We start from the raw sequence: 26,618 nt of genomic DNA, 5'->3' as shown, positions 1-26,618 counted from the left end.
ACACACACACACACACACACCCTATAGCTTTTACTTCAGAACTTTAGCCATGAGATAAATACAAATTCACCAGCTTGCAAAAAAAAAAAAAGAAAAAAAGAAAAAAACGTTAGCTCCAAACAGTGGTTTTTATCTCAGTAGAAAAGTAAAAGCAGATTTAAAGCAGGCAGAAAATATAGAGAAGAGTACTTAGGAACTCTATGGTGTACAGGTCAACCTTAGGGCTCTTTTCCTTAACGTAAATGTGCACAAGGATCATTTTATTTCCATTTTACATAATCTCTGGCAAGTAGAGGCACCATAAAACCAACAGAGTGCCCAAAATGGGGTCATTCTCCTTGTTTTCTCCTCATTCTTAGATTACTTGTTTCCCACTTTTTTTTTTTTTCTTAAAAGTAGGAACTGAGCTGTGGCCTAAGGTTTTTGTGTAGTGGATCAATGTGTGCTGCTTGTTGGTAGGACTCCACTGTGTGTCACCACTGAGTCGTTTCCACCCTTTTACATGTCTCAGTTTCTCTCTCCAGAGGTGTATTACCTTTGAGAGGGCTCAAAATGACGAGTGATCAGTCCTTATATGCATTCCTGGACAAACTATTTTTAAAATTAATTTTTGTTGGGGATTTCCCCGTAGGGCTGCTGCATGTCACAGGATGTCAACCCCCCAGACACTCCCACAAGGTTCCCAGTCACCCAGGAGCACCTTTTGACTGGGTGAAGCAAATGCCTTTTCTCTTCCGAGCTTAGAAAACTCAGTCTCTCATTTACCTATGAAAACAACAGTTCAATTTGTCACACAAATGGGCAGACAAGCCGAATCAAGATTAATTTTGGGAGAAAAAGCAATAAAGAAAACCCTTTAGAATGCGTCTCTGAACTAGAATTAGAATCTGTAAACAACAACTTCCTAGGAGAAAAACCAGCTCACACTAAATCAAGGACTGTCAAACAAAGAGAGATCTGGGGCTCAGGAGGACTTACCAGTTCCAGTGGGGGAGAAGCTAGAAGTCTGGGAGGCTTCAATGGGCCCCACTGGTATCTTAGCTCCGAGTTCAGACAACTCCTTTGGGGTCCTGAGTCTTCTCTGAGGCCCCACGTTGGGTGCCAAATTATTGTTGATGAAAAGAGTCAAACTCTGTAAAATATTTGAAGAGATTTATTGTGAGCCAAATATGAGTGACCATAGCCAGTGACACAGCCCTCAGGAGGTCCTGAGAACATGTGCTCAAGGACGTCGGGGTGCAGCTTGGTTTAATACATTTTAAGGAGGCACGAGACTTCAAGTTAAGTTCATTTAAGAAATAAATTTGTTTGATCCAGAAAGGCAGGAAAACTCAAAGAGAGGGAGGGTGGTTCTAGGCTATAGGTCAATTTAAACATTTTCTGGTTGACAATTGGTTGAGTTTGTCCAAAGACCTGGAATTAAAGAATGTCTTGGTTAAGAGGTTGTGGAGACCCATGTTTTATAATGCAGATGAACCATCTGGATATGGTAGCAGGCTTCAGAGATAAGACTGTAAAATGTTTCTTATCAGACGTAAAGTCTGTGTTGATGTTAATGCAGGAGAAGGATAATGAGGCATGTTCGGCCTCTACTTCCCCTTATGGCCTGAACCAGTCTTTCAGGTTAAAAGCCCTGGCTGAGGAGGAAGTCCATTTGGATGATTTGGTCACTGGGGGCGGGGGATGCCTTAGAATTATTTTTTGGTTTACCAAGTCTTGTGAACTATCAAGCCTCCCTCAGGCCTGGACTGGGAATTGCCAATTTTGTTAGGTGTGGTGGTAATACTATGGGAACATTTAAAAAATAGGCCTTATTGTTAAACATACTCGAGTATTTAAAGGAGAATTTATCTACTGGGATGCTTTAAAATTACTCTGGAAAAAAGAAAAACGAAAGGCACAGGTGGGACGAAGCACAGACTTTTTGTTGTTGTGTGTCCAGAATTGGTGGGTTCTTGGTCTCCCTGACTTCAAGAATGACGCTGCGGACCCTCGCAGCGAGTGTTACAGTTCTTAAAGATGGTGTGGCCAGAGTTTGTTCCTTCTTCCCGGTGGGTTCGTGGTCTCGCTGGCTTCAGGAGTGAAGCTGCAGACCTTCACAGTGCGTGTTACAACTCATAAACGCAGCATGGACTCAGAGCATAAGCAGCAGCAAAACTTATTGCAAAGAGCTAAAGAATAAACCTTCCACAGTGTGCAAGGTAACCAGAGTAAGTTGGTGCTGGCTGGGGCAGCCTGCTTTTATTCCCTTATCTGACCCCACCCACATTCTGCTGATTGGTCCATTTTACAGAGAGCTGATTGGTCCCTTTTGACAGAGTGCTGATTGGTGCATTTGCAATCCTTGAGCTAGACACAGTGCTAGACAGAAAAGTTTTCCAAGTCCTCACTAGATTAGCTAGACACAGAGTTGGCTAGATACAGAGTACCGATTGGTGTATTTACAAACCTTGAGCTAGACAGAGTACTGATTGGTGTATTTACAAACTCTGAGCTAGACACAGAGTGCTGATTGGTGTATTTAGGATCCTCTAGGTAGACATAAAAGTTCTCCAAGTACCCACCAGATTAGCTAAATACAGAGTGCTAATTGGTGCACATACAATCCTCCAGCTAGATTTAAAAGTTCTCCAAGTCCCCACCAGACTCAGAAGCCCAGCCGGCTTCACCCAGTGGATCCCACACCAGGGCTGCAGGGGGAGCTGCCCATCAGTACCTAGCTGTCCACCCGCACTCCTCAACTCCTGAGCAGTAGACCGGACCGGGCGGCGCCCCCGGGGGCGGCTCGGGCAGCGGTGGAGCCCACTGCGCGGGGGGCGGTTTCGGGCATGGCGGGCCGCAGGTCCCGAGCCATGCCCCGCGGGGAGGCAGCTAAACCAGGCGAGAATTTGAGTGCAGCGCCAAGGGGCCGGCACTGCTGGGGGAGCCGGCGCAACCTCCGGAGCTGCTGGCCCGGGTGCAAAGCCCCTCACTGCCCTGGGCCGGAGGCGCCGGCCAGCCACTCCGTGTGCTGAGCCCGCCGAGCCCGCAAGCGCCGCGCGCAACCCTGGTTCCAGCCTGCGCCTCTTCCTCCACACCTCCCCGTAAGCAGAGGGAGGCAGCTCCGGCCTCAGCCAGCCCAGAGAGGGGCTCCTACGGTGCCGTGGCGGGCTGAAGGGCTCCTCAAGCGCCGCCAGAGTGGACGCCGAGGCCGAGGAGGTGCTGAGAGGGCTGTTACCACACTGTCACCTCTCAGCTGTTGTTTTAAAGCAAAAGGCGGGTCCCAAGGGTGGGTTCCCGTTCTCTGTACCCTTTCTACCTTGACAGCTCCATAATAAAACCTGCAGCCGCACAGGCGCCTCTCCCGTAGCGCTCCCGCGGGGGCGGCCGGTGGGGCCCCAACTGCGAGGAGGGCCCGGGCTCGCGAGCCTCGGTCCCCTACTTCCAGCCCCCCCAGGCCCCCGGCGGGGCTCTGCGCTGCCGGGGCTGGGGCGTCTGGTGCAGTCCCCGAGCACCAGGTCATCCAAGGTCCTGCCGCCCGGCCGGGGCGGAGCCAGGGACGCCCGGCCTTCCTGCTTCCTGCGTCCTCGGCCCGCCTCTTTCCCGCCGCCGCCTGGATGGGACGCGGTAAGCGCGGCCCCGTTCCGGGCGGAGTTGGGGCGGAAGGTGGGGTCAGCTGGGGCTCAAGGGGGGTCGGGGAGGCGCGCGGGAAAAGGCGCCCGGGAGGGGGTGCGCGGGAGGCGGGTGAGCCGGGCGCCGGGCCCTGGGGGCCCGGGCGGGAGGAGGAGCCAGGGGGGTCGGGGTTCGGGGGACGCGGGGAGGGAAAGGAGCGCGGGAGATGAGGTAAACCCAAGGGGTCGGAGGGGCGGCCTGGGACGGGGTGAGGCCACGCCTGGGGTAGGCCACGCCTGGGGGAGGCCGGGAAAGGACCCAGGCGCTGGGGTCGCGGGGAGCGGGACGGTCCTACCCTTAGGTGTCTGAGGCCGTTCCCCTCACCGCCGCGGTGTGCTTTCAGCGGCCCCGTCTCCTTCCTGGCCTGCTCAGGGCGCTGCTCCTGGTTGGATGTCACACGCGTGACTCCTGCAGCGTCCGTGCGCAGGCAAACCCACCCTGCCCCAACCAGACCTCCCGCCAGCCTCCGCCACAGGCTCAGCCCACTGCCCTGGGTGGGCTTGGTGCAAAACTCTGGTGAAGAAAACCTCCTGGGGTGCCCAGCCGGGAGTCTCTCTCAGAGTCCCACACTCTCTCCATCCAGGAGAGCCGGTGGGATAGGTCTCTTTGAAATTCCTTCCTTCCTTCCTTTCCTTCCTTCCCTTCCTTCCCTTCCCTCCCTTCCCTTCCTTCCCTTCCTTTTCTTTTCTTTCTTTTCTTTTTTCTTCTTTTTTCCAGTTTTTTTCCATGTAACTAGTGATCAAATCCCACTTTTTTTAGAAGGCTTTTACACCAGTAGTTTTCAAACTGTGGTCCCAGGACCAGCAGCATTGCCTTCCCTGAGATCTGCTAGAAATGCGGGTTCCCCAGCCCCACCCTGACCTTCTAAATCCTAAACCTTGCGGGTGGGTCCCCATACTTGTCTTTAGCAGGTCCTCCTGGTGGTTCTGACCATTGATCTGAAACCTTAGGGCTTTGAGGAGTATGAACTGAGGGTGAAGATGGGCCAGGTGCCCTGTGATGATAATGCATGACTCCATTTAATCTTCACAGCTCTACACAGTAGGTAATATTACCCCATTTCGCAGATTAGGCAACAGAGGTACAGAAAGTTTAATTTTTCCAAGGTCACAGACCTAGAAAGGGGAGGAGCTGGGATTCCAACCTTGGGTTATGGCTCCAGAACATTCCCACTGAGGCGAGGTCCCCTGTGAAGGTGGGGAGGGGTGAAGCCCAGAGGCCGTGGCGGCCTCCCTGCCAGGCAGAAACCATTAGTTCCAGAATCATGACCAGCCAGGTGCGCAGAAACCATTAGTTCCAGAATCATGACCAGCCAGTAGCCCTGCCTGCCTGCCTTTGGGTGAGCCCTGGTCTGTGTAAGCTGCTGGGACCAGGCCCCAGGGCAGGATGTGTTCACACTGGGGTGCTGACCGGGCGCCCAGAGTCCTGGGTCCAAGGCCAGCCTCACAGGGTGACGCAGGGATGCTTCTGAGTAATAGAGTATCCTTTTCCTCTTCAGTCTGATGGGGGCGGACACCTCCCAACCCCATGCTGGCAGCTGGGAGGGTGGGCAGCCTCAGACTCAGGCGTGGCTCTGAACTGTGGCCCCAGGTGGGCCACTATCTGCCCTGCCCAGCCCCTTTCAAGGCACAAGGGTCTCTGACCACTGCCCCGTAGCAGGGTTTCTGGGCCTCCACACTACTGACATTTGGGGTGGGGCAGTTCTTTGTTGTGGGGGGCTGTCCTGTATCACCCTCTCTGTCGGGACAACCAAAACCATGTGCAGACATTGCCCGATGTCCTCTGTGGGGACCTTGGAGGCGATGCCTCCACTGGCATCTTGGCTTCTCCCTGGGGCTCTGGGATGAGAGGTTTCCTGGTCCACAGCCTACTTTCCCACAGAAGCCTACTCCAGCCTGTGCTGGGTTGTTCATCCGCACAAGCTGGCAGTGACACAGGGACATTGGAGCATGTTCTCCTTGCAAACACTCCAACGTTCAGGTGGAGCTGAGGGGCCTTTGGCCACGTCCACAGCTGTGAGATATCCCACCCTGCAAGGGGCACAGAGCAGACGGGAATGACTGGTGCTGACACCAGCTGGGCTGTGCTCCTGGGTCACCCTGGCCAGGCCCTCCTCTGGCACCATGTGCAGGTGCAGTAAGGGTGGACCCAGGGCTGGGGCTCTCTAGGTCCCGCTGCATGCATGTTCCCAGCACAAATCACAGATCAGGGCTGCGCCAGCACCTGCCACTCTGGTGTTTGCTGTCACCAGGCACAGTGGCTATGCACTCTTGGGTTAACCTGCTCAGGCATGCGTGAGTGACTCCCCAGGACTGGGGCTGAGTGAGGATGTGTGGCCTGGTCACTGCCCAGTTGCCTCTGGTAGAGGCAGACCCAGAGCCCTGTGGCTGTGTTCCAGGCCCTTCTGCCCACCCCTTGCCCTAGTGGTAGCGAGGTGAGGTGCCTCACACCATTCATTTATTTATATTTAAAAATTTTTATTGACACCTAATAGATGTACATATTTTTGAGGTGTCTGTGATAATTTAACACATTCACGTAACTTGTAAAGATCAAATCAGTGCAATGTAGACATCCATCATTTTAGAGATTGGTCTTCCAGAAACATTTGAATTATAGCTATTTTGAAATATAAAATAGATTATTATAAACTGTAGTCACCCTATTGATTCATCAAACACTATTTCTTATTTCTTCCATCAAACCGTGTATTTCTAGCCATTAACCACCCTCCCTTCTTCCTCCTGTCCCCCGACAGGCTTTGGTAAGCAGTGAACCCTCTACCTCCTTGAGATCCCCTCCTTCAGCTCCTGCATATGAGTGAGGCCATGTGAAGTTTGTCTTTCTGTCCACAGCTTATTTCACTGAATGTAATGACCTCCAGTTCCATCCATGTTGTTGCAAATGACAGGATCTCATTCTTTATGGCTGAATAGTACTCCATTGTGTATATGTACCACATCTTCTTTATCCTTTCATCTGGTATGGAAACTTAGGTTGATCCATATCTTAGCTATTGTGAATAGTGCTGCAAGAAACATGGGATACAGATATCTCTTCAATATCCTGGTTTCCTTTCTTTTGGATATGTACCCATTAGTGGGATTGCTGGATCATATGGTAGTTCTGTTGTTAGGTTTTGTTTTTTGTTTTGTTTTTTTCAGAGATGGAGTCTCGCTCTGTTGCCCAGGCTGGAGTGCAGTGGCACAATCTCAGCTCACTACAACCTCCACCTCCTGGGTTCAAGTGATTCTCATGCCTCAGCCTCCCAAGGTAGCTGGAACTACAGGCATGTGTCACCACACCCAGCTAATTGTATTTTAGTAGAGATGGGATTTCAGCATGTTGGCCAGACTGGTCTCAAACTCCTGGCTTCAAGTGATCCTCCCACCTCGGCCTCCCAAAGTGCTGGGATTACAGGTGTGAGCCACTGCATCTGGCTTGCTTTTAGTTTTTAAAGGAACATCCATACTGTTCTCCATAGTGGCTGAACTAGTTTACATTCCCACTAACAGTGTACAAGGAACACTTTCTCCACATCCTTGCCAGTGTCCATTATTCCCTGTCTTTTTTACAAAAGCCATTTAAAATGGGGTGGGATGATATCTCATTGTGGTTTTGACTTGCATTTCTTTCATGATTAATGATGTTGAGTACTTTTTGCATATATGTGAGCCATTTTTGTCGTCTTTTGAGAAATGTCTATTCAGATCTTTTGGCCATATTTTAATTGGATTTTTTTTTTTCTTTTTTCCTTTTTGCTATTGAGTTGTTTGAATTCCTGGTACTATATATTCTGGTTATTAATCCTTTGTCAGATGAGTGGTTTCAGATATTTTCTCCCATTCTGTGTGTTGTTTTTTTGCTTTGTTGATTGTTTCCTTTGCTGTGCAGAAACTTTTTTAGCTTGATGTAATCCCATTTGTCTATTTTTGCTTTGGTTGCCTGTGCTTTTGAGGTCTTACACAAAAAGTCTTTGCCCAGACCAATGTCCTGCAAAATTTCCCCAATATTTTCTACTAGTAGTTTAATGGTTTTAAATCATATAAGCGTTTAATCCATTTTGATGCGATTTTTTAATATAGTGAGAAAGTCCAGTTTCGTTCTTCCGCATATGGATATCCAGTTTTCCCAGTCCATCTGTTGAAGAGACTGTCCTTTCCCCAGAGTATGTTTCTTGTGCATTTGTCAAAAATGAGTTGGCTGTGTGTGGATTTATATCTAGGTTCTCTCTTCTGTCCATTGGCTTATGTGTCTGCCAGTACCATGCTGATTTGGTTACTATAGCTTTGTAGTCTATTTTGAAGTTGCTATGATGCCTCCAGCTTTATTCTTTTTGCTCAGGATTGCTTTGGCTATTTGGGGTCTATTGTAGTTACATGTAAATTTTAGAATTGTTTTTTTCTATTTCTGTGAAGAATGACATTGGTATTTTGGTAGTGATTGTGCGATTCTGTAAATTGCTTTGGGTGAAATTGTCACTTTCATTGAAATTCTTCCATTCCTCAGGCATAATGTATCTTTCCATCGGCTTTCATTTTTATTTCCCTAACACCTTCTCAGGTGGCTGTCTAGGCTTCCTTTGTGTTTCTCCAGCTGAGCTCTTGTTTCCATCCTGTGTCAGTTTCTCCATGATTTCATCTGTAGGAGTTCTTCATTCTTTTTTGTGCACTTATCCTTTGTCTCTTGTATTGGGTCCAACAATTTTCTCCTAGGCTTTTGCTTGCTTTAAAATTTTATTTAGAAGTTTTGTCCTACAGAATATTTAAACTTTGATGTAGCTAAAGTAATCATTTTTTCCCTCTGGTTTTTGCTTTCAGTTGTGTGTGTGTGTGTGTCCCTTACCCTTAAGGAATTTAAATCCCTGATTGTGTGTGTGTGTGTGTTTCCCTTACCTTAAGGATTTTAAATCCCTGATTTAGGTTCAAAATTTTTTCCGACTGTCCACCTCCCTGGTTCCTCAGGACATCCAAGCCCTGCCTTTCTGGCAGAGGGAGCCGGGAAAAGTTAACCTCTCTTTGTTCCTGTCCGTAAGCCTTGGGTGTCTGGGTGCCCGTAGCATTGCTCAGGTGACCGCTGGCCTTGGCAAGAACAGTTTGCATCAGAAGAGGAGGGGAGGTGAGCACACACTGTGGGCATGATTCTTTGTATAATTTTTTTTGCCATGAAGAGAAGGAGGGGAATGAAGTGATAGCTAGTTTGAGGTCAAGGCTGGGTTTATAGAGGCAGATCCTAGAGCAAGTTTCTGTTCTCATCAGATGATCCCACAGAGGTAGAGGGGAGAAACTGAGGAGGTGGGAGAGAGGGGTTCCTTGTAGGTGCGACCCCTTGAGAGGACTCCAGTAGGGGTCTCTTTTAATCCTCTGTTTCCTCTTCTGTGTAAAGTGGTCAATAATAAGCTAACCTTCCCACGATCCCGTGAGTATTAAAGGAGGTAAAGCCATACTGCACAGGTCATCGGTAGCTGTGTCTGTTATTTTTGGAAAAGATTAGGGATCTGGCACTGCAGGGACCCCATGATTCCTACCCTGTTCTGCCAAGCATGCGTCCTTCTCATGGTTCTGGGGCTGCCACCCTGAGAAGCAGAGTGGGGCCTGGAGAGCCAGCCGATAGCTCAGCTCTGTGTGGTACGGGTTCCTCCCAGTGTGGGCAGGGTCCAAGTCCTCCTCCTCTCCTTTCCTTTCCACTAGCTGTCTCTCCATGATGGCCAGGCTTCCAGTGTGGGCCTGGCTCAGTTTTACCAGCATTGCTACAGAGATGTGATGGGAGTTTAAAGAAAATGGCTGGTCTGGCCTGAGGGGTCAGGCTGGAAGGTTGACGACGAGAATGTCATGAGGAAGGTAGAATGGGTTCTGCTGTTAGGACCTAAGGGATGCAGCAGTGGCCTTGCCTAGCCAGGAGGGTGGCCATTCTTGCCTGTGGGAGTGGGGCGGAGAGTTGGAGGGGCCTGATGTGGTGAGAGGGAGGCATTTTCTGTCTCTGGCATTGGGCCCCTGCAGGTCCTTCAGGGAGGTGGGAGGCAGGTGGGAGTAGGCAGTTCCCATCTCTGTTTATTGCCTCTTGGAGCCACACTGGTGCTGCCTGGGCCCAGGTTCTCTGGGCTGGATGAGAGGCACCATTCCTACCGCCGAGAGTGCCACTGACTCGAGAGGCCTCCCTGTGCCCTGTCCCCACTGCATGTCATGATCGCCCAGGCTGGCTGCTCCTTTGCTAACTCACCACCTGCTCCATTCAGGCCCCTGAGAAGGAAGCACTGAGGATGCAGGAGGTGCCGTGACCCTCCGCTTCTCCCTGCTGCAAGGCACAGCGCAGGGCACACATCCCTGTTCAGTTCTTCCATCAGCTCCTCCTGAATCCATAAATTACATGGGAAAATGTTTTACCAGCAGTTGGGTGGCGTAAGCCTCCCACCTCATTCCTTGCCTGAAACTGTGATTGACAAGCAAGGATGACAATCAGGCAGGCAGACATCTTACTGAACAGGGGCCAGAGATGTATACGTTCTATCAAATTTAAAAAATCCAGGATCTAGAACATGGATTAAAAAAAAAACACAGTGAGTGTGTGGACCTGTGTCTGTGTGTAAACATTGGAAGGATATACACTAGACTTGCACTGATTATTTTAGAATAGTGAAATTGTCAGTGATTTTTAAACTGCATTATATTATTATTTATTTATTTTTGAGACAGAGTCTCACTCTGTCCCCTAGGCTGGAGTGCAGTGGTGTGACCTCGGCTCACTGCAGCTTCCGCCTCCCCGGTTCAAGTGATTCTCCTGCCTCAGCCTCCCGAGTAACTGGGACTACAGGTGTGCATCACCACACCTGGCTAATTTTTTGTATTTTTTGATAGAGATGGGGTCTCACCATGTTGGCCAAGCTGGTCTCAAACTCCTAGCCTCAAGTGATCCACGGGCCTCGGCCTCCCAAAGTGCTGGGATTACAGGCGTGAGCCACCATGCCCAGCCTCATTATATTATTTTGTATTGTCTAAATTATATTTTTTATTAACGCATGTCACTTTTGTAATTAGAAAAAAAATCCCGTTATTTTCATTTTGGAAAGGAAAGGTGGCTGAGGTGGTTTATTGATTGTAGAATAGATGAAGAGATTGTGGGGCAGTCATACAGTTCAGTTTTCTACAGCAATAAAATAGATTCAGCAGCATGGCTGAATCTCAGAAACCTAATGTCAAGTGAAAGAAACTGGACATGAAAAGAATCTGTGGAGTGTTACTTTGTTGATCGAAATCGCAAAGTAGGCAAAACTCAGCTGTAACACTTAGGGCTGCACACATTGTAAAACTAGAGGAAAAATAAAACAGACCGAGGAATGGTCATCCCCAGAGTGAGGCTAGTGTCACCTCTGGTAGGGAGGGATGAGTTGTTATCAGAGAGGGGCTCAGAGTGGAGAGGCTGGTCATGCTTTGCTTCTTAAACTTAGTGGGAGTGTAAGGGTTCTTGCTCTAATAATATCTCATAAATGATTCATAATTTTTTATTGTGATATAAATTTCATACCATAAAATTCACCCCTTTTAAATGTACAGTTCAGTCGAACAGAAAACTCGTATTCACACAAAGACTTGCACATGAATAATGGGAGTATTATTTGTAGTAGCCCCAAAGTGGAAATAACCCAAATGTCTGTCACTCATTAGTGGGTAAGCAAAATAGGATATGTCCATACAATGGAATATTACCCATCTGTAAAAAGGAATGAAGTACTGATTCATGCAACAACATGGATGAACCTTGACAACATTATGTTAGGTGGTATCTTAGTGTGGTTTTGATTTGCATTTTTTTAACGATGAAGCTGAGCACTTTTAATGTTAAGTGACACCATCATTTCATGTGCTTATTGGCTGTTGTACATCTTTGGAGAAATGTCTGTTCAATTCCTTTGTCATTTAAATTGGTGTGTCTTTTTGTTGTTGAATTGTAAGTATTCTTTATGTATTTGGGATACTAAACCCTCATTAATATAATGGCAAATACTTGCACATTTTGTGGATTGTCTTTACTTTCTTGAGAGTGTTCTTTGAAATGCAGCTTTCAAATTTTTATGAAACCCAATTTGTCAATTTTTTCTTTGGTTGCTTGTACTTCAGATATCACATCAAAGAAACTGTTGCCTAATCCAAAGTCCCTGAGATTTACACCTGTATTTCATTCTAAGTGTTTTAGGTAGTTTTAGCTCTTATGTTTAATTCTTTAATCCATTTTGAGTTAGTTTTTGTAGGCGGTTTGAGGTAGGGGTTCAAATTCATTCTTTTGCATGTGAATATTCAGTTGTCCAGCACCATTCGTTGAAGAGACTACTCTTTCCCCAGTGAATGGTTTTTATACCTTTGTCAGAAATCCATTGGCCATAGATGCATGAATTTATTTATAGACTCTCAGTTCTGTTCTATTAATCTATATTTCTATTCTTTGCTAATACCGTTTTACAATAAGTTTTGAAATTAGGAAGTCTGTGTTCTCCAACTTCATTCTTCTTTTTCAGAATTGTTTAGGATTTTCTGTTCCCTTGCACTTCCATTTGCATTTTAGAATCACCTTGTCATTTTCTCCAAAAAAGAAGAAAGAAAAAGAAAAAAAAAAAACAGACTATTGGAATTTGAATAGGGATTGTATTAAACCTGGAGATCAATGTTTTGTAGTTTTCAGGGTACAAGTTTTGCATTTCTTTTGTTAAATTTGTTCTGAAGTTTTCTTCATTTCTTGCATTTCTATTGCAAATGCAATTGTTTATTTACTTTTAGATTATTCATTATTAGAGTATAAAAATAAAACTGGATGTGTACAGTGGCTCACAGCTATAATCCCAGCACTTTGGGAGGCTGAGGCAGGAGGATCACTTGAGCCTAGGAATTTGAGACCAGCCTGAGCAGCATAGCAAGACCTTGTTTCTTTTTAAAAAAAAAAAAAAAAAAGCTGAGCATGACAGCATATACCTGTAGTCCCAGCTGCTCAGGAGGCTGAGGTGGGAGGATCACTTGAGCTCAGGAATTTGAGACCAGCCTGGGCAATGTAGCAAGACCCTGTCTACAAATTTTAAAAAATTAGCCAAGCATGGTGGCACATGCCTGTAGTCCCAGCTACTCAGGAGGCTGAGGTGGGAGGATTACTTGAGCCTAGGAAGTTGAAGGTGCAGTGAGCTGTGATCGTGCCACTCCACTCCAGCCTGGGTGACAGAGTGAGAACCTGTCTCAAAACAACAACAAAAACAACCAAACAACCCAAAAACCCAAACAACAACAAAACAAACAAACTGACTTTCGTGTGTTGACCTGTGTCCTCCAGTCCTACACTTTGCTGAACTTGTTTACTGGCTGTAATAGTTTGTGTGTATGTGGATTCCTTATGATTTTTTATGTATAAGATTATGTCATCTGTAAACAGGGGTAGTTTTACTTCTTCCTTTTCAAGCTGGATACCTCTTATTTCTTTTTCTTGCTGAACTCTGCTGGCTAGAACCTCAAGTACAGTGTTTAATAGATTGGCAAAAACAGGGATTCTTGTCTTGTTCCTAATCTTATTGGGAAAGCTTTCAGACTCTCGCTAAGTATAGTTAGCTTTGGATTTCTCACAGATGCCTTTAATCAGGATGAGGACATTCCCTTCTATTCCTCTTATCATTATCAAATATCTTTCTTTGTCTGTGGTAAGAATTCTCATCTTAATGTCTAGGAATAGAAGGGAATGTCCTCATCCTGACTAAGGGCATCTATGAGAAACCCAAAGCTAACTTTTAAAGTGTTTTATCATGAAAGAGTGTTGGATGTTGCCAAATGCTTTTTCTGTGTCTGTTGAACTGTTTTCTCTCCATTATTATATTAATTTGGTGTATTACATTGATTTTCATATGTTGAACCAACTTTGCATTCCTGAAATAAATCCCACTTGGTTATATTGTAAGTCTTTGTATGTACTAGTGGCTTGAGTTTATTAGCATTTTGCTGAGGATTTTGTGTCTGTATTCATAACACTCATTGGTCTGTAGCTTTCTTGGGTTGTCTTTATACTGGTCTCTTATAAGCAGTTGGGAAGTGTTCCCTTCTCCAATTTGTTGTTGAGAGTTTATGAAGGATTGCTGTTAATTTTTTTTTTTAAATGCTTTGTAGACTTCTCTAGTGAAGCCATCCAGTCTTAAGCTTCTCTTTGTGGGAAATTTTTTGATTACTAATTCGATCTCTTTTAACTGTAGATCTATTAATATTTTTTATTCATGAGTCAGTCTTACTAGTTTGTGTGTTTCTAGGAATTTGTACATTTCATCTAGGTTTTCTACTTTTTTTAGCTTTATTTATTTTTTAACTTTTATTTTAGGTTCAGGGGTATATGTCCATGTTTGTTATAAATTAGGTGTCATGGGGGTTTGGTGTACAGATTATCTTGTCACCCAGGTAATAACATAGTACCTAATAAGTAGTTTTTTGGGTTTTTTTTTTTGAGACAGGGTCTTGCTCTGCTACCCAGGCCGGAGTGCAGTGGTGCAATCTTGGCTCACTGCAACCTCTGCCTCCCATGCTCAAGCGATCCTCCTGCCTCAGCCTTCCAAGTAGCTGGGACTACAGTTATACTCCACCATGATTGGCTGATTTTTGTATTTTTTATAGTGGTGGGGTTTCACCATCTTGCCTAAGCTGGTCTTCAACTCCTAAGCTCAAGCAATCTACTTGCTTCAGCCTCCCAAAGTGCTGGGATTATAGGCATGAGCCACGGCAACTGGCCAGATAGGTAGTTTTTTGATCCTCTTTCTCCTCTCACCCTCCATTCTCAAGTAGGCCATGGTGTCTCTTGTTCCCTTCTTTATATGCATGTGTACCCAATGTGTGGCTCTCACTTATAAGTGGAACATGTGGTATTTGGTTTCTGTTTCTGCATTAGGTTGCTTAGGATTATGGCCTCCAGTTCCATCCATGTTGCTGCAGAGGACATGATCTCGTTTTTTCATGGCTGCATAGCATTCCCTGGACATATGTACTACGTATTCTTTATTCAGTCTTCTGTTGATAGGCATTAGGCTGATTTTATGTCTCTGCTATTATGAATAGCGCTGTGATGAACATATCTGTGCATGTGTCTTTATGGTAGTATGATTTATATTTCTTTGGGTATATACCCAATAATGGGATTGCTGGGTTGAGTGGTACTTCTGTTTTAAGCTCTTTGAGGAATCACCCCCACTGCTTTCCACAATGGCTGAACTAATTTACATTCCCACAAGCAGTGTATAAGCATTCCCTTTTGTCCACAACCTCACCGGCATCTGTTATTTTTTGACTTTTTAATAATAGCCACTCTGACTGGTGGCTTTTCCAATTTGTTGGCTTATAATTAATCATATATTCTCTTATAGTTATGTTTAGTTTTGGTCATGATGTTTCCTCTTTCATTCCTAATTTAACTATTTGAGCCTTCTCTCTTTTTTTCTTCATCAGTCTCTCTAAAGGATTGTCACTTTTGTCGATCTCTTCAAGGACCCAACTTTTGGTTTTGCTGGGGTTTTTTTGTTTTGTTTTACAATTCTCTTTCATTTATTACCAATTTAATCTGTATAATTCTTGCCTTCTCCTTTTTTTGGGTTTAGTTTGCTCCTCTTTTTCATCTGAAGGTGGAAGATTGATTTATTAATTTGTTCATTTCTTTTTAAAGAAATGGATATTTATAGCTATAAACTTCCCTCTAAGCACTGCATTAACACATGCCATAATTTTTTGGTATGTTGTATTTTCATTTTCATTCATCTCAAAGAAATCTCTAATTTCTTTTGTGATTTTTGTCATTGACCCATTAGTTATTTAAGAGTATGGGCTGGGCTTGGTGGCTTATGCCTATAATCCTAGCACTTTGGAAGACCGAGGTGAGCAGATCACTTGAGATCAGGAGTTCGAGACCAGCTTGAGCACCACAGTGATATCCCATCTCTACAAAAATTTTAAAAATTAGCTGGTTGTGGTGGCGCACACCTGTAGTCCCAGCTACTTGGAGGGCTGAGATGGGAGGATTGCATGAGCCCCAGAGGTCTAAGCTGCAGTGAGCTGTGATCACGCCACTGCACTCCAGCCTGGGTGCCAGAATGAGACTCTGTCTCAAAAAAAAAAAAAAAAAAAGAGAGAGAGTATGTTGTTTGGTTTCCACATATTTATGAATTTCCCAAATTTCCTTCTGTTACTGATTTCTAATTTTATTTTGTTGTGGTTGGAAAACATATTTTGTATGATTTCAGTCTTAAATTATTGAAGTTATTGTTCCTAAGATACATCAAGCCTGCAAAATGTTCCATACGCACTTGATAAGATTAAGTATTCTGCTATTGTTGCACAGAGTGTTTGTATAGATGTGTTTGATCTAATTGGTCTATAATGTTGTTGAAGCCCTCTTTCTGTTGTTGATACTCTATCAAATTGCTTTATCAATTATTGGAAGTGAGGTACGTCCAACTATTACTATTGAATTGTCTTTTTCTTCCTTCAATTCTGCCACTTTTACTTTGTGTATTTTGGGGCTTTGTTGTTAGGCATATGTGTGTTTGTAATTGTTATAGCTTCTTGATAGATTGACCCTTTTATCATTATCAAATATCCTTCTTTGTCTGTAGTAAGAATTCTTGTCTTTATGTCTGTTTTGCCTGGTACTATTAATAGTATTAAAGCCACTCCAGTTATCTTTTGATTACTGTTTGCATGGTATATTTATTTAAATCCTTTTACTTCCAACCTATCCATATATACTTAATGTAATAATTGATAAGATGGGATTTGTGTCTGCCATTTTGCCATTTGTTTTCTATATGTCTAATGTCTTTTTTCCCTGTTTCCCCATTACTGCATTGTTTTGTATGAAGTAGATCTTCCCTAGTGTATCACTTTTATTCACTTGTTATTTCTTTTACATTTTTTTTTTTCTTAGTGGTTGCCCTGAGGATTACAATCAGCACCTTGGTTTATAATAATCTTGTTTGGATCAACAACAACTGAATTCCAACTTGATTTACATAGTTGTCTTTAAATTGGATAAGAGTAAAAAGAGTTACTAACAAAAATGTGTTTATACTTTAAAAAAAATCTGTCTAGGTGGTTACCTTTACCGATGCTCTTCCTTTCTCTGTGTGGATTCAAGCCTAGGTCTTGGATTCAAGCCTTAGTCTAGGATGCTAATTTGGCCTGAAAGACTCCCTTTAGTGTTTCCTTTAGGGCAGGTATGCTGGGGACGAATGCTCTATGTCTGTTTATCCGAAAATCTCTTAATTTCTTCTTTACTTTGAAAAGATAATTTTGCTAGTTAAGAATTCTTAGGTGACAGCTTTTGTTCTTTGAGCACTTTGATGCCATCCTGTTGCCTTCTGGCTTCTATTTCTGATCAAAAATGAGCTGTTGATCTTATAGAGCAGTGGTCCCCAACCTTTTTGCCACCAGAGACTGGTTTTGTGGAAGACAATTTTTCGATGGACTGGGGCGGAGGGGAGGCGCTGCTTTGGGGATGAAACTGTTCCACCTCTTCATCAGGCATTAGATCCTCATAAGGAGCACACAACCTACATTCGCTGCTTGCGCAGTTCACAGTACAGTTTGAGCTCCTATGAGGATCTGATGCTGCCGCTGATCTCACAGGAGAGGGAAGCTGATCAGGCAGTGCTGCTCGCCAGGAGCCGCTCACCTTCTGCTGTGTGGCCCAGTTCCCAACAGGGGTTGGGGACCCCTGCTCTAGAGGATCCCTTGTACATGATGAGTTGCTGCTCTCTTCTTGCTTCTAAGATTCTTGGCAGGTCTTGGTGTGCTCTCTTGGAGTTCATTCTACTTGGAATTTGTGGAGCTCTTTGGATGTGGAAATTAATGTTTTATGAAGTCAGGAAAGTTTTTGCCCTTTGTTTTTCAAATATTCTTTCTGCCTTCCCCCTTTTCAACATTTATATTGTTATGCTTGATATTATTCCATAGTTCTCGGAGGTCCTGTTTCTTTTTCTTTATTCCTTTTCATTTCCGTTCTTCATACTGAATAATCTCTCTTAATTTATCTTTCAGTTCAGCGATTCTTTATATTCCCCCTGCTCAGATCAGCCATTAGCTCTTCTTGGGAATTTTACATTCCAGCTCTTGTACTTTAAAACTAGTGCATTTCTATTTGGTTATTTTTAAAAATAATTTTTATCTCTGTATTGGCATTCTGTATTTGAGTAGATATCATTCTGAAGCTTTCCTTTGCTTCTTCCAGTATGGTTTCTTAAGTTCTTGGAACATATTTAAAACAGCCAATTCAAAGTTTTGGCCTCCTTCAGGGACAGTTACTATTAATTTTTTTTAATGGGCCATACTTTGTTATTTCTTGGCACGTCTCATTTTTGTTTTTGAAAGCTAGACCTTTAACAGTATATAACATGACAGGTGTGGAAATGAGATTCCCCCCTCCCCTGGATTTGCTGTTGCTGCTTGTTGTTTGTTGTTTGCATAGTGATTTTTCTGGACCAATCCTGTAAACATCCTCCATTCTCTGTTGTATGTGGCCATGGAAATCTCTGCTCAGTGCCAGCTGTTGACCAGTTACAGATTTCCTTGAACTCCGTGCCTGGAACTGTGTGCCAGGAATGAGTGTGCCTCCCAGTCTTTACTCAGGGGCTCTGTGTGCACACTGGGCACATCCAGTCCAGTGCTCACCAGAGCCTCCCCATCCTTTACCTGCTGCTTGTGCAAAGTGTCCAGGAGGTGCAAACTTGGGGCCTTCCTAGGAATTTCCTGAGTGTGTTCCTAGCCACCAGTGTGGCACTGTGTATTGGTGGCCTGCTGTCAGGTTGGTGTGAAAGTAATTGCAGTTTTTGCCGTCAGAAGTAATAACAAAACTTGCAATTACTTTTGCACCCACCTAATAGATTCCCAGAGTGTGCAGGAATTTTTCAAAACCCCTGTTGACATCCCCTTCCTCAGCTTTTCCTTTAAATGTTTTCATTATTCTGTTGTTCACCCCAGCTAGTAGCCACTGTGCTTGTAATTGTTTTCTACTAACTTCTCCCAGGGTAAAAGGTTTTGCACCAGGTGAACTCCAAGTGGGGTTAAATACAGACAGCCCTCTAAATGGGGTCTTCCAGGCATCTCCAGATAGGTCAAAAAATAATTCTTTGGGCATGGGGACTTGAAAGAACTCCAGCCTTGTCATACCCTCCAGGCTGCTGGCTCTCATTGCAATTGTGGGCTGTCCATTTTCAAGGCTAGGGCAGAGCTGGGGAGGGTAGTGGGACCAGGCAAGTTAGAATGTCACCAGCATCTTGAATGTTACAAAGTGATCTTTCTTGCTGAGAGTCAGCAGTTTTTCTTGAATAGGTACTCCTGGATGCCTTGAGCCTTTGGTATCAGTAAGAGTTCTGAAAAAAATGATTTTGACAGTTTTTGCTGTTTTTTAAAATTGCTTTTACGGAAGAGAGAATTTTCAGAGGCCCTTTTTTGCTGACTTCAGCCCATATACGTTTGTGCTCTTCTGTATGTTTTGTGCTCACACATGTGCATATTAAACAACAAACTATTGTAAATTGGGGTGCAGGAATCTGGTGGAGCAGGTGCTGAGTGAGGGCTGCGGGTTGGATGGGACCGTACCAGCCTGGGGCTGGACAGGTGCCTGAGGCTCCTTGGGTGTTAGCGCCATGGGAGTCAGGAACTCGGCCCTGCAACTTTGTGTCTCCCACTGTAGGGCTGCCAGGCACCCAGCTGTGCCCAGATGGATGGGACAGAGACCCGGCAGCGGAGGCTGGACAGTTGTGGCAAGCCAGGGGAGCTGGGGCTTCCTCACTCCCTCAGCACAGGAGGACTCCCTGGAGCCTCAGAAGATGGAGCTCTCAGGACCCCTGAGAGCCAAAGTGTGACCCACAAGCCACTGGAGGCTGAGCCTAGCAGGGAGACCGCCTGGTCCATAGGCCTTCAGGTGACCGTGCCCTTCATGTTTGCAGGCCTGGGACTGTCCTGGGCTGGCATGCTTCTGGACTATTTCCAGGTAAGAGGGAACTAAGTAGGGACAGGGAGGGGGACACTGCCAAACATCACCTATAGAGTAGGCAGCTGCATGTCAGGTTGAGCTTAAAGGTTGTTGGGCAATCCTCTCAAAAAACCATTTTTTTTCCCTGTATATTGGGCAAGATTCTTTTAGTCTCTGGTGACAGAGACTAAATTTAACCCAAGTTAATCTTCAGTAGACAATTTATTAGCCCATATGATTGATGTAGAACAAAACATACTTAATCATTTCCCTTCTGATGTACTTTGAAGTTTAACACAGTTGACTGACTGTGTCAGTCAACTACTGCTGCCATAACAAAGTCCCACACACTGGGGGGCTTAACAGCAGACATTTATTTTTGCACAGTTCTAGAGGCTGGAAGTCCAAGATCAAGGCGTTGGCAGCACTGGTTTCTCCTGCGGCCTCTCTCTTTGGCTTGCAGATGGCTGCCTCCTCTCCGTGTCTTCACGTGATCTTTCCCCTGTGCATGTCTCTGTCCTAATCCCTTTTCCTAAGAGGACACCCATCAGATTGGGTTAGGGACCCCCGTAATGACCTCATTTTAATTTAATTACCTCTTAAAGGCCGTGTCTCTAATTACAGTCTCATTCTGAGGTACTGGGTGCTAGGACTTCAACATTTGAATTTTTGCAGGGACATAATTTAGCCTATAACCACTTTAAAAAATGCTGCAGTGAATCATCTTGACATAAATCATTTTATACATCTCTGAATAAATTGGTAGGATAACTTGTTGCGAGTAGAATTACTGGGCAAAGAGCATGTGCGTTTGTGGCTTTAATGGAGATCACCAAATCTTTTGCTTAGTGGTGCGCGGTTCCAACCCACAGACCCTGACCCAGCGACAGATGAGACACGTACATTAACACAGATATTTTGCCTGTCAGTTCAGCTAAGGGGCTCTGCTCTGAGTCTGCAGCATGGCCCCATAAGCCAGCAGAAGTTCGTATTTATTTACTACAGATTAAATGACAAAGGCTTTGAGTCATCACACCTGTGGGTAATTAATCTGGTCGCCCTCCACCAGAGAGAGCAGTCCTACAGATGATCAAAGGTTTGTCTTAGAACCACATGAGTAAACAAGCTATTTAGATAAACTCCCCCACATTCCCTTGTTATTTGCTCTTCTGCTATCAACTCAAAGAGGATTAGGCTGCCTTCAGCCAAATCTTTTACTGAAGCTATGCAACACCCCAGCCTTCCAAGAAAGTTTGTGACTATTTCCTATAACTATCTTTATAATTTTTCCCACCACCCTGACTGAACTCCCACATCGTGGTAGAATGTCGTACTTCCTCCACACCACAGGGAAATGCTTGTTCCCAACACTCACCAACACAGGTTTTTTCAGCCTTTCTGATCTTTAGTAATCTGCTAGCTGGAAATTGCATTTCATTGTATTTAATTTCTCTCGATGCCTAACAAGTTATCCCAAAACTCACGCATTATATTAAGCATGTGTGTATCCCAATAATACACACATGCTTCATATAATAGCATGTATTATCTCGTGGTTACTGTGGGTAAAGAATCCAGATGAAGTTTAGCTGGCTTTTCTGCTTCATGGTCTCTTCTGAGACTGGGGCAACAGCCCAGCTCACTTAGAGGGTGACATTCCTGGCAGATACTGGACTGCGAGCCTCAGTTCCTCACTGCTGTTGCCCACAGGCCCCCTGAGGTCCTCTCCATGTGGACGTCTCTAGCATGGTGCCCGCCTCATCAGGGTATAGTCCAAGACGGAAAAAGAGTCTGCTGGTGAGACAGACATCACTGTCCTCTGTAACCTAGTCATAGGTCATGACGTTGCTTCTATTGGTGAGAATCAGGTCACCAGGTTCAGCCACATTCCAGGGGAAGCAACTGGCTAAGAGCATCAGTACCAGGAGGTGGTCGGGGGCCTTCCTCAAGGGCTGCTGCCTGCTGTGGTCATTATAGTGTGATCTGTGCTTCTTATTACAAGTGAGAGAGGTTGAGGATCTTGGTATTTCTATTTATATTCTTTGCTCATATTTCTATTGAGTATTTTCCTGTTCTCTTATTGACACCTAGGGGCTTTGTATATATTAAGGAAATTGGTTGTTTCATTGTGATGTGAATTATAAATGTTTCCTGTTTTTTCCCCACTTATCTTTTGACTTTGCTTTTGGTGGCTTTTTGCTGAGCACTCATTTTTTAAAATGCAGTCTCAGTCATCTTTCTTCTAAGGCTCTGAGCCTATGCCCTCCTTAGAAACAGAAGCTGCTTTTTTATACAGGTGCCCATCTGCCCACATGCGTGCACAGGGCAGCACATATTAGAGACTAGGTATGTGTTCCCATGAAGAAGAAAAACTCTCTGCTACAAGTGTGCCTTCTTTCCATTGCAAATATGAGAGGTTCAAAGTGGATGTACACAGCTGTCATACGGGTCTGCATTGGTTTGTTGGCTGGTTAGTGTTCAGTTCGGTGCAAACATTTCAAAACTGGAAGCTTTTCATTACAGTGCTTATATTCAGTTCCTCTATAAAACTCAGACGATTTGGCAATGTGTGGTTTATGTGTCAGTTTTCTATTGCTGTGTTCCAAATTACCACAAATTTAACAGCTTAAAACTGCATGCATTGATTAGCTCATAGTTCTGTAAGGCAAAGTGCAGGCATGGTGTGGCTGGGATCTCTGCTCAGGGTCTCAACAGCTGAAATCCACATGTTGGCCAGGATGCGTTCTCTTCATGAGGCTCTGGGGGAACATGTACTTCTAAGCGTATTCTGTCTTCAGAACTCACCTCCTGGTGCTGTGTTCCTCCCTGAGGTTGAAGGACTGCAGATCCATTTCCTTGCTGGCTGTCAGCCAGGGGCTGCACTTCACTTCTCCAGGCCACTCCTGTGTCTTGCGATGTGGCCCTGCCATCTTCAAAGGCAGCAGTGGAGACACCTCCCTTGGGTGAAATCCCTCTCTGACTTCAGGAAGCACCTGTTCCCTTTAAAGGGTTTACCTGATGAGGCCAAGCTCATCCAAGTTAATCTTTCTGAAATTCCACCAGGACTCCTCACTGGAATGCGTGGAGCAGGCAGGAATGCCAGCAGTCTCCAGAAATTGATCCAGTCCTGGGCTCCGTGGGTGGGCTGGGATGAGCATTGTGTGCATGTGCTGGGAAGAACGGGGGTCTCCAGGCAGGCTGTGGCCTTACAGAGACACGGAGCAATCTAGAAAGGCCAGGAGGGCAAGAGGGCTGACTGGAGAGGCATTCCGTGTGGGCGTGTGGGCAGAGAGAGAAGACTGGGAGTGCAGGAGGAGATGAGGGCAGCCTGTTTTGATTGCCTCCTCTTTACTCTGCTGGTGAGGATGCGGGGGTCCTGTCCTAGGGTTATGGGGATGGTGGACACTCAACACCTGGCTCTGGACAGGTGGGGACCACGGCAATTTGTCAGTCCTCATGCCAATCACCCAGGCAGGAGGACGTCACACACCTTGTAGGGCCACTGGGAGCAGAGTGAGCCAGCAGGGGATGTAGGGGGCAAGATTTGTCATAACAAGAGAGTAGGAAACCCACCCTCCATTCCTGACTATTTGCGTTAATTCCACAGGGTGGCAGAAACTGACGCGAACTCCTCAGGGATGTGGAGGGACAGTTCCTGCCCTGAGATAAGGAGTCTCTTGGGCTGGGAACCTCGTCCATAGGAGCAGAGTCAGGAGGGGAACGCACTACTCACAGCGTCTTTGCTTTCTCCAGGTGTCGAGGCAGCACTTCGGAGTTTTAGGCCTTACCCCACCATTGACCCCTTGATGCCTTGGTGCCAGCTTAAGCCTTGATGGTGACTGAGACTTCCAGGGAATAGAAGAGCCTCTCCAGGAAGCAGCGTAGACCCTTGGCCAGGAGAGAGAGTGCCATGTGGTGCCCTTGAAAAGTGAAAAGTGTCTGCTTTGTGTCCAGGAAGGGGTTTGGTGGCCTGGGTATGGGGAGTATGTGTCCTTGGGGCGGGGGGGGAGGTTGGATCCGGCTTAATCAGTGTCTGTGACAGTGGTGACACCCAGTGGAGGTCCCTTTGCCTCCTGTCACTTCATCAGAGTTCTTTGAGGGGCCCATGTGCCTCCTGCTAACCCTGGCTGCCTGTGGCCCACCCGGGAAGTAGGGGCTCCACTGGGTGCTTCCTACAGAGCTGGTGCTCTGTATTTCAAGAAGGAAATGAGGGCCTTGGCCACCGTTGCCATGCCTGAACCTTAGAGAGGATCAGGAGTGACTGTCTGAGGCCTTGTGTGTGGCTGTAGTGTATGTGTAGGCATTTGTTACCCTGTTCTTATTGTGTGTGTCAGTGAGGCAGAAAATTCCCAGAGCTCTCTACCCCCAAGTGGGGCAGCTTCGAGGCCCTGGGCCAAGAACCTGTGCACAAGTGCAGAGGGAGCGCCAGCAGGCCAGGGTGCCCATGCTGTTGATTGCCTGATGCTTGGCCACTGTGCTGACCCTTGGAGGTTTGCTGCTTCTCAGGGACTTCCTGGTTAAGATAGGAAGCAGCAGCCTTCCCCTGAGCTCCCTCACATATTACATGGCAGCACCCTCCGTGAAGCCTATAGCTCCCACCATGAATGGCCAGCCCATCTCAAGGGCCTTGGGTAGTCAAGGGGCCTAGGGAGGGGTGACTCCTCTGGCACCATGGCATCTGGCAAAGGACTGAGGACAGGGGAGACCACCCCTCCTGCAGGTGGCATATGCCAGGGGGCCCAGGTTTGGCTCCATTCTATTTTTAAGGAGACCTCAGTAGCCGCACTGAGCTTGGGGGTGCCACATGTGAAGGCATAATGGGTAGTGGAAATGGAGGGTCACAGGCACAGCATCTGTGAGAACCTATGCTTCCAGGAGAGCCCAGCGTGTGTCCAGCAGCTGCTTCTCTGATGGTGCACAGTACAGGGTGGAGGAGAGCATTTCCCTGGATCCACAGCCCCTAGACAACTTATGGCCATCAGCCTCTAGACTCCAGGGCTTGAGGGGAAGTTGCTAATGCCCCTCTCTTCCATGAAGGCGTTTCTGGGGGCACTAATAGGAGTGACTGCTGATTTTAACTTGGGCAGATCCTAGAACCTTTTGTTGGAGTGGCCCGTTTGAGTTGGCTTGCTTTGCAGATGACAGCATAAATGGGCATAAGTAAAATTTGTAGATGAGAAATATGTTGCTTCCAGAACCCAAAAGGAAAGTGGCAAAGGGACCTCCACTGGGTGTCATCACTGTCACAGGCACCCAAAGGTCCGGAACGCAAAAGGAACTAAAAGATGTTAGAGACTTGTATTAATGTTGTGGATGCTGAGAGGGTTAATAGCTCTTTTGTTGCAGTGTTGGGGATGGAACGGCTCTCAGTTTACCAAATATTTTTCAGGCGTTTAACCAAGGTGCCAGGCCTCACACCACATGTGGGGTGATGGCCCCTGCTCTCGTTGTGAGTACCTTTGTGAGTTACTTGTATGCCTTAATTAGTGAGTCAAAGGAGCCTGGAGGAAGGCATCATCAGTGTAATATAACTGTGTTCCTGAGAAAGGCAGATGCAGGGGAGACCTTGGCCACATGACTGTGTGTGATGGCAGAGCTGTGGAGGTCCCCATGGGGAGCCTGGAAAAGATATCTAGTGTCCCTTTAGAGGTGAAGGCCAACTGTGTCTGAGAGGCTGGTGAAATAGACACTGAACAGAATGTATTAACCAAGTCTATAGCAGCAAAGTACCAGTTGATTTGGATGGAGTCAGTGATTTCTGTAATATTCGGTGCTGGATGTGGGGTCTGAATGGACAGGGTCACGGCATTAAGGTGGTGGTAATCCACCAGGAGGCACCCTTTCGTTCTCTGCAGGTTTAGGAATGAGCCAAATTGCCCTGTGTAAAGGAGAGGCAGGGGGATTGACGTACCCTGTTTAAGTCTTGCATAATAAGTTTCCCTCCTTGAAGGTGCTGTTGTAATTTGCATTGGGTGGTATTAACTGTTTTAATGGGGAGCAGGGGAGGGTCTGTGGGGTCTCATCTTGTCAAGCCAATTTGTAAGTCAGACCAGGTGGCAGGAGTGCCAGGGAGCACACGCCAGACTCACACCAGCCTGTAGTCAGTTAATGGTAGTTCTCGTCATGGGGGCAAAAACAGCCCTTTAGGGTGGGAGGAGATGACAGAGCCCAAGAGAGATAGCAACTGGCAGTTGCATCCCAGCTGACTGTTAGGGCTTGTTAGCAAGCAAAGAGCAGGCAGGGAGAGCTGGCCAGGTGTCCTCAGTCACGGTGGGCCCATCTGTTCGTGAGCCAGTTATGGTCACCTCCTCTTCACCTCATTGGTGAGGGAGGGGGGTCTCACCCTTGGGTTAAGGGTATGGTGGACCCTTGACACCCAGCCCTGGGCAAGTGAGGGCCACAGCAGTTCGTTCATTCATTCATTCATTCATTCACTCATTCAGGCAGCATATACTATGTACCTGTGCCAGGCAGACAGTCCTGCCCTCATGCCGCTCACACAGCAGGTGCTGGGGTCAACGTTGATAGCAGTGAGGGCTGTGTGCTCCAGCAAATGGTGGGAGCGGCCCTGTGGAGGGAGGCCAAGAAGATCCCCTTTCCCCAGGGGGAGGTGTTGCAGGGGAGGCAAGAGAGGCTGCTTGAAGACAGTGCGTGAGCAGGCCAGCCTGGCAGGGGGTGGACAAGTCTTTCATCTCCACCTGTGGGTGGTTTCTGCCAGTCGAGATCAGAAGCAGAAAATAAAGAAGAACCTTAAGAGTTATTTAAAATTTAATTGACCTGATCTGTGAGATCTGAACAAGATGGGGGAAGAATTCATGCCTGTTAGAATGACCATCTGGCTGAGAACCTGCCGAGGGTCAGGGTGACCCTGAGAAATGAATTGGATGCTGCGTTGGAAACTGCTTCTGGTAAATGAGCAGTTCCTGCTGCAGCGTCAGAAATGTACTCCAGAGCCCCTGCCCACGCTGTGTGGACCCTCCCCTAAAAACACACGCCAG

At 46.2% G+C, this 26,618-nt stretch overlaps 1 protein-coding gene across 6 annotated transcripts in view; it reads left to right on the top strand.

Moving 5' to 3' along the window:
• Positions 1-3,434: 3,434 nt before the first annotated feature.
• The window catches only part of SLC41A3 (solute carrier family 41 member 3), a 75,301-nt gene continuing 52,117 nt past the window's right edge, over positions 3,435-26,618 (top strand). Inside the window, exons 1-2 of one of the 6 annotated variants that reach the window (XM_017869886.1) lie at positions 3,435-3,606; positions 19,339-19,638. In XM_017869886.1, the coding sequence (XP_017725375.1) occupies positions 19,366-19,638 (273 nt within the window). In that variant the 5' untranslated portion in view covers positions 3,435-3,606; positions 19,339-19,365. Of the gene's footprint in view, positions 3,646-8,716; positions 8,770-9,367; positions 9,492-19,338; positions 19,639-26,618 lie in introns of those variants that run through there. The other 5 variants (XM_017869881.1, XM_017869882.1, XM_017869883.1 and 2 more) reach the window with 5 other exon arrangements.

The sequence above is a fragment of the Rhinopithecus bieti genome, unplaced genomic scaffold (assembly GCF_001698545.2).
Source record: "Rhinopithecus bieti isolate Rb0 unplaced genomic scaffold, ASM169854v2 scaffold_5333, whole genome shotgun sequence".
Lineage (NCBI taxonomy): Eukaryota > Metazoa > Chordata > Mammalia > Primates > Cercopithecidae > Rhinopithecus > Rhinopithecus bieti.
The sequence above is the reverse complement of the archived record's forward strand: the minus strand, read 5'-3'. Positions and strand labels throughout refer to the sequence as shown.